Genomic DNA, 8,245 nt, shown 5'->3' with positions numbered 1-8,245 from the left:
GATCACAAGATCGGTGAGCAAAAATCCCAGAACCACATGGGGGGACCTAATGAATGACCTGCAGAGAGCTGGGACCACCACCAACAACAATAACATCAGTAACACACTACACCACCAAGGACTCAAATCCTGCAGTGCCAGACATGTCCCCCTGCTGAAGCAGTGAACATGTCCAGGCCCGTCTGAAGTTTGGTAGAGAGCATTTGGATGCGCCAGAAAAGGATTGGGAGAATGTCATATGGTCAGATAAAACCAAAATAGAACTTTTTGGTAAAAAATCTTACTTGTTGTGTTTGGAAGAGAAAGAATGCTGAGTTGCATCCAAAGAACACCATACCTACTGTGAAGCATGGGGGTGGAAACATCATGCTTTGGGGCTCTTTTCCTGCAAAGGGACCAGGAAGACTGATCCGCGTAAAGGAAATCAATGGGGCCATATATCGTGAGATTTTGAGTGTAAACGTCCTTCCATCAGCAAGGGCATTGAAGATGAAACGTGGCTGGGTATTTCAGCATGACAATGATCCCAAACACACCGCCCGGGCAACGAAGGAGTGGCTTCGTAAGAAGCATTTGAAGGTCCTGGAGAGGCCTAGCCATTCTCCAGATCTCAACCCCATAGAAAATATTTGGGGGGAAGTGAAAGTCTGTGTTGCCCAGCGACAGCCCCAAAACATCACTGCTTTAGAGGAGATCTGCATGGCGGAATGGGACAAAATACCAACAACAGTGTGTGAAAACCTTGTGAAGACTTACAGAAAACATTTTCATTGCCAAGGGTATATAACAAAGTATTGAGATTAACTTTTGTTAATGACTAAATACTTATTTTCCACCATAGTGTGCTAATATTAAATTATTTAAAAATAAGATGTGATTTTATTTTTATTTTTTTCTCCTTCCCCTCATTTTGTCTCTCATAGGTGAGGTATACCTATGATGAAAATTACAGGCCTCGCTCATCTTTTTAAGTGGAAGAACTTGCACAATTGGTGGCTGACTAAATTCTTTTTTTGCCCCACTGTAGTTAATACAGCACATACTCTTATATTAAAAAAAAAAAAAAAAAGCTGGCACAAGACACAACCTTCACCATGAATAATTCTAATAGGTGACAAGATTAAAACATTCTCTTACAAAAGGCCTTGATAGGGAATATCTTGCTTCTCACAATTGGTGGCTGACTAAATACTTTCTTGCCCCACTGTATGTAAGACAATATTTCCGTGTGGAGAGAAGTTTTCAAAACAATCGACATAAAAAGAACATTTGCACTTATGTACATTTCAGAGTTTGTACTTCATTACTTTTACATAAGTAAAGCACCTGAATCAGTACTTCTACTTTTATGAGAGTGTTCTTTTTACACAAGTATTTATAATTCTAATTTGGTGCAGATTGTGAGTACATACGCCACCACTGATGTTTGGATGCCGCTATTTGCGTTTTGGGTCACATTTAACAGCTTTCGGCTCCTAACATAGGAGACTATTGTGACCATTGTGGAACAGTGGGAAGAAATGTCCTTAAATATTAGCCTCAGTGAATTTGTTTTTGTTAGTTCTTGTCGTCTACCAAATACTGACGTCCAGACTCGAAACAGCAGTTTTTAATTTTTTTTATTCCTGTTTAGATTAGATTCAAATTTATTTGAATCCCTCCTGAATGCTGCTGATTGTTTGTGTACCGGTACTCCTGTACTTAATTGGGTTGACCACAATTTTAATACGTCAAGCCTATATGTGTTATCTAAGAATCTATTTATCTAGCTAGCTAGCTAGCTAATCTGTCACGCCAGCTAGTTATATGTCCAACCAGCTATCGAAAATTAGCTGAATGGGACGCGGCAACCACAAAGACCGCACACACAAGGCCTTAGTAGATAGACACGCCCATTTATACTGCGTGCTGACTGCGACGCTAAGCTAGGGAGGTCGAAGTCGTCAGCGCATTCACTGTATGTGAAAGGCAAGAAAACCTATAGACCAACGATTCGGGTACGTTATTCTGCATACAGTTGCGTAAAGTATTTTTATTATATTACATTATATTATTAGATGTATTATTTTATATTACGTCAAGGTTACTGAGTCCCTTCCACATGAAAAAATATACTTAAATACATGATTTTTTGCTTTTAAAAATGTTTATTGATAGTATACGCTTTGACGTTAACAAAACAATAACCCTTGTGAAAATGACTTCAGGAATAGGCAAGTTACGACTTAATTTTAGTGTCCATGCATCACCTTCTATGGGAACGTCGACCTCCCCAACATGGCCGCTATATAGGCACGTTGGTTAAACCGGGCTGCTTCACTGCCCTGGCGTATCTATCCATTCATATCTATGAGGGGGTCTAGGATAATTTAGCGTGAAAGGGTTAGCAGAATCAAGCGTAACGCCGTTATTTTGTTTGTGTTAGTTTTTGTGTGTGTTTGTGTGGCGTTTATCCGTGCTGCCCACCAGGATGAATAAACGTAATTTTACTGCCGGCGGGAGGAAAAAAACGATAGTTCGCGATAAGGTGGATATGTCACTAGGTGAGTGAGGTCCTCACCGTGGTCACTTTAGCCTAAAAATTTATTCCTGGCTGTTACTCTCAGTCTGTTGTGTTCAGTTCAGTTACCTTAATCGTAGAACGTTTGCCTCTCATGTTTACTATTCAATTTATTTCTCTGTTAGCCAGGTTAGTTACACACTCATCCAATTATATTTGACCAGCAGAAAACAAACAAGTGCATGTATTCTGTTAGTCAAGGACCTCCATGTTCATGCCTTTCTGTGACTCCTTCAGTCTATGTTGCAACTGCTCTTCTGTGTTATTTTTGACAGATGACATTATTCGGTTGAATAAAAAAGAGCACCATACAAACAGGAAACGGCCCAATCAACAAGCAGTCCGGCGAAGGACTCGTTTAACTCAAGGAAAGATGAAAGCTTGGTCGAGAAACACTGATGGTATATCAAATTTTTCTTCATGTTGCCTTGTCGACACGTTATCTGTACCTATTAACATGTTACAGGCATCGTGTTTGGAGGAGGAGCGGCTAAATTAAGAACGCGGGTCATGCCTGGTGTGCGACGAGGACAGGGGCTAGTCACCGGTCTGGCAGCCAGGAAGAACGCCAGCCTCCTCAGGCGACCCGCTCAGGTGACTTCCAACAGGACATAACTGTATTTGCCTGCATCGCTCATGATGTGAGAACAGCGTGGCTTAATAATTGAATTTGTCCGGTTACTTGCAGAATGGTGGATCTGTATGACTTTTGTGCTGGAACAGTTTTGCTGTGCAACAGGGGAGTTTGAAACACTCCTTCTGCTTATTTACATTTTTTTTTTAATTATTCTGTTGTTTATTGAAAATGTAGCTAGCTGGACAGAAAAGGGTCCTAGGCCCCAGGCCCCAGGAATCAAGCTAAAAGAAATGTGAAAAATCACCACCCACCCTATTACTATGGTTACCAGGTCCCCGGCTGGCAACCATTATCCCTGTACCATGATTGTGTGTGGTGCATTAAAATTGGGGAGACTGGTGGGGGTGAGGTGAGACGGTCACAGGGCAATAATGACCTGTAACAGTCACCCCTTTCTCCCTTCAGTCTCCTCTTCAGCAGGTAAAATACATGCTCTATTTGGTTAAGGGCTGGTGATTGATCAGTCTAAGACCTTCCACTTTTTCCTGCTGATGAAGTCCTTTGTTGTGTTGGCAGTGTGTTTTGGGTCATTGTCTTGTTGCGTGATGAAGCTTCTCCCGATTAGTTTGGATGCATTTTTCTGTAAACTGCCAGACAAAATGTTTTTTTTTACTTCAGAATTCATTCTGCTGCTACCATCATGAGTTACATCATCAATAAAGACTAGTGAGCCCGTTCCAGAAGCAGCCATGCAAGCCCAAGCCATGACATTACCTCCACCATGCTTCACAGATGAGCTTGTGTGTTTTGGATCATAAGCAGATCCTTTCTTTCTCCATACTTTGGCCTTTCCTTAACTTTGCTAGAGGTTAATCATGGTCTCATCAGTCCAGAAAACCTTGTTCCAAAACTTTTGTTTTGTACAATCTGGCCTTCGGATTCTTTTTGCTGATGAGTGGTTTGCATCTTGTGGTATGGCCTCTATATTTCTTCTCTCGAAGTCTTCTTTGAACAGTGGATTGTGATACCCTGTGGAGGTTGGCAAACCTTTTTGTCTGGCAATTTAAAGAAAAATGCATGCAAACTAATGAGGAGAAGCTTCATCATGCAACAAGACAATGACTCAAAACACACTGCCAACACAGCAAAGCACTCAATCAGGGGGAAAAAGTGGAAGGTCTTAGAGTGGCCCAGTCAGTCACCAGACCTTAACCTAATAGAGCATGCATTTTACCTCCTGAAGAGGAGACTGAAGGGAGAAACTCCCAGAAACAAACTAGAACTGACAGAGGCTGCAGTGAAGGTCTGGAAAAGCATTTCAAATGAAGAATGCAACAGTCTGGTGAAGTCAATGGGTCGCAGGCTTGATGCAGTTATTGCAAGTAAGGGTTATGCCACCAAATATTAAATGTTATTCACTTTGTTAATTTAATCATGTCTGTTCCAATACTTTTGCTCACTTGAAAAGTGGGTGGCTTCAAACAAAAGGTGCTCTGTCCTGAGTTGTTTAACACATCTAGATGTAAATACCCTGAAATGAAAGCTGGAATTCTGAACTGTTGTCTCATATTCATCTTTTGACCTGAAACCCAAATGTCTTCAGTATACAACAAAAACAAAGGAATTGGCCTTGCCGTTCCAATACTTTTGTAGGGAACTGTACATTTAGGTATTATTGAGTTGTGGAAGTTTGATTTGTAGTCTTTCATATGATTTTTACAAAAGCATGTTGTTTGTTTTTAGAGAACAAAGCAGAAGCCCCAACCTTTCCTTCAACGCACTATGCACATTGAAGGAAAGATTGGAGCTTCAGCTTTGTACAGAAATGCTGACGTCCCCAAGAAGGACCCCAGTGGAATGCCAGTCAACAGACCATTTCAATTGCAACGACGGTGAGAAAACTTTTGCTAATCATCGACAAGAGTTGATTAGAGCACAGTTGGACCTCTTGGTTGTTGTACAAAAAGAAATAATATAAAAAGGTACTGTTTTTCTGTGAAGACATCTCCTTCCAGTGCATCAGACGGACACACGCCAGGCCACATTTCTTTATCACAGAGGACTCAAGGTGACTGTCTGGTTATGAAAACCAGGATGTTGTGTCAGTATGTTATTTTTTTTTTTACTTGCTGTTGTTTTCTGCTCCACATCAGGTGCAAGCTCTGGTGCAGAAGACACATCCTCACACTCTTCCCATCAGAACTCATCTGTGAGTTGTTGTTGATTATCTATATATATTTATATATCTATATCTATATATCTTTATATATATCTATATCTATATATATATAGATATATATCTAGATATATATATATATCTGTAGATATATATCTAGATATCTGTATATATATATAGAGATATATATATCTATGTATATATATCTCCATGCAAAAATTCATATATATATATATATATATATATATATATTACTTTCATGGCTGACCAGTTCCTTTTACAACGAATCATTACAGCTATCGATTTTTTACAAAACAGGCTTACGTAAATGTATCTAACCTAACAATTTTCACTCGTTTTGTCTAAAAAACAGAATACATCTTTAGGCGACATAATGCTGTACGGCTCCCGTTTTTATTTGTTTCTATGCTGGGCCATCGAAATATATCTTTCTGTAAAACAGGTCCGTGGCGCAAAAAAGGTTGGGTACTGCTGTTCCGGACTGAAAAAATAGAAATGGCATCATCGATTGATCGACTTGATCGATACAGTGTAACCTCGATAGAACGCACTAATAGGGGCCCGGGGGTTGTCCGATATAGCCGATTGTCCGATATAGTGAGGCACTTTTTTTGAGGCCCTATGCACCCATGTTATTGTACAGTACAACATTGGTTTTTTTCGTGGCCTAAAATGTCTAGTCCAGTACAAAGTTATTGTCAATAAATATGAAAAAAAAGGTTGGAAATGTTTGCAAATTTCACATTTCATCCAAACTTAAAATGCCGGTGTGCTTGGTCATGGTAACATTTTTGACATACAGTACTCATCATAGGCGAGTCGTTTTCATGAGCCGTGAGGAATTCCTGTGCTTTCTAGTTCCAAATTTGTTGCCATAGGTGAACAGCTTGACAAAAAAAACTGTTACTGTACCAAAAATAGCATGTTCCAGACTCCAAAGACTTGTTTGTATTCCTCAGAGTTAGTGCCGCAGACATGCCGCTTTCTCTCTGCTCTATGTACAATAGATACAGTATATCCATCATGACATTGCCGCCACGTCAATGCCCAACATTCAACACGCCCGCATCCGTAAGTGCAACTTTTTTTTTTTTTTTTTTGTATATCTGTGACCCGAAAAACAGTCAGTCCCATTGTTTGCCTTCATTGCGCCGGAGCGCCAGTAAACAACAGCAGCCAATTCTGGAACTAACAGACTTTGTCTCCTAAAGTTTAAGTGACAAATGGAAACGTTATGGACACATAAGTCCAGATGTTCTGTTTTATGTGATATCCATTATATCGGGGTCCCTTTTATCGAAGTTCCACTGTACAAGGTTTCAGCTCAACATTTCTTGTTTGGTGTGCTGTGATTTTTTCCAATGTAAAATATGTGCTTGGGTTCAATAAAGGTTGGGATGCACTGACCGAAAGTAGTTTTAGGTTTATCAGAGGCCATGTATGTCTTATCTTTACCATGTATCCATTAGGTGGCGCGCGTCAACGAATAGCTCTGGAATCTTGACTGTATCAATAGACAACCCCACGGCCATGACTCAGCCTGAGTAAGTCACTAGACAAACACAAACTCGGGAGGAATATGACTTATTAGACCTGGTTTTTCTCGCCATAGGCCTCCTTCTGCTTGGACTCTGCACCCCACGACTGCTCACTTGCCCATAAGTAACGTGGAAACGGCAGAGAAGAAAATACCAAAAGGAGTTCCACTACAATTTGACATCAACAGTGTTGGGAAACCGGTAAGTTATAAAGTGGAGGACCACACATACAGTTCATTACTCAGAAAAAGTTTGACATATTGAGCTTTGGTGTGAAGTTTTAGGATGACCCTAAAATGCACTTGATCAAACATGTTACTCCCCCCCCCCCCCCCCCCCCCCCCCCCCCCCCCCCCCCCCAATTTCTCCTTACATAAGCACACGTCGATTACCTTGAATGAGAGATTCCGTATCCTAAAAGATCAACGTGTGCAAAAAAGTAAAGGCAGCAGATTTGTCGTGGTGGACTAGACTTCAGGAAGAACTACAGAGAGTTCGAGAGTGGACACATTTTCCACAGTAGGGGTTTGTGGGTGTCATCTGAGGCCAAAACACAACAGTGTGGACACCCACTGACTTTTTCTATTGTTATATACTCTGCTTTTGTTGTATCTGCACTTTTATTGTTGCTGCTGTAAGAACCACAAAATTTTTTTGGGCCATTTTTATTCAATTAAAGGAAATTCCTCCTCAGTTGTCGTCCTTTGACTTAATTGTACAACCCCAATTCCAATGAAGTTGGGACGTTGTGTTAGACATAAATAAAAACAGAATACAATGATTTGCAAATCATGTTCAACCTATATTTAATTGAATACACTACAAAGACAAGATATTTAATGTTCAAACTGATAAACTTGATTTTAGCTAATAATAATAATAACTTGGAATTTTATGGCTGCAACATGTTCCAAAAAAGACAGAAAGTTGAGGAATGCTCATCAAACACCTGTTTGGAACATCCCACGGGTGAACAGGCTAATTGGGAACAGGTGGGTGCCATGATTGGGTATAAAAGGAGCTTCCCTGAATTGCTCAGTCATTCACAAGCAAAGATGGGGCGAGGTTCACCTCTTTGTGAACAAGTGTGTGAGAAAATTGTCGAACACTTTAAGGAGAATGTTCCTCAACGTACAATTGCAAGGAATTTAGGGATTTCATCATCTATGGTCCATAATATCACCAAAAGGTTCAGAGAATTTGGAGAAATCATTGCATGTAAGCGGCAAGGCCGAAAACTAACATTAAATGCCTGTGACCTTCGATCCCTCGGGTGGCACTGCATCGAAAACCGACATCAATGTGTAAAGGATATCACCACATGGGCTCAGGAACACTTCAGAAAACCAATGTCAATAAATACAGTTCCGCGC

General features: G+C 40.4%; 1 protein-coding gene across 3 annotated transcripts; it reads left to right on the top strand.

The window, feature by feature from the left end:
- Nucleotides 1-1,877: 1,877 nt before the first annotated feature.
- LOC133489562 (UAP56-interacting factor-like) lies at nucleotides 1,878-7,565 on the top strand. 3 transcript variants are annotated; one of them, XM_061798782.1, is made up of 9 exons: nucleotides 1,878-1,997; nucleotides 2,836-2,961; nucleotides 3,027-3,154; nucleotides 4,881-5,029; nucleotides 5,139-5,205; nucleotides 5,291-5,346; nucleotides 6,804-6,878; nucleotides 6,947-7,073; nucleotides 7,251-7,565. In XM_061798782.1, exons 2-9 carry the CDS (start codon nucleotides 2,934-2,936, stop codon nucleotides 7,341-7,343), a joined length of 723 nt encoding a protein of 240 aa, XP_061654766.1. In that variant the 5' UTR covers nucleotides 1,878-1,997; nucleotides 2,836-2,933; the 3' UTR covers nucleotides 7,344-7,565. The 3 variants fall into 3 exon arrangements, 2 of the variants coding, with proteins under 2 accessions (XP_061654766.1, XP_061654765.1); XR_009791969.1 differs by lacking the exons at nucleotides 1,878-1,997; nucleotides 7,251-7,565 and adding exons at nucleotides 2,327-2,543; nucleotides 6,294-6,405; XM_061798781.1 differs by lacking the exon at nucleotides 1,878-1,997 and adding an exon at nucleotides 2,332-2,543.
- The last annotated feature ends 680 nt before the right edge of the window (nucleotides 7,566-8,245 follow it).

This window comes from Phyllopteryx taeniolatus, chromosome 14 (genome assembly GCF_024500385.1).
Source record: "Phyllopteryx taeniolatus isolate TA_2022b chromosome 14, UOR_Ptae_1.2, whole genome shotgun sequence".
NCBI classification, from domain to species: Eukaryota; Metazoa; Chordata; class Actinopteri; order Syngnathiformes; family Syngnathidae; genus Phyllopteryx; species Phyllopteryx taeniolatus.
The sequence above is the reverse complement of the archived record's forward strand: the minus strand, read 5'-3'. Positions and strand labels throughout refer to the sequence as shown.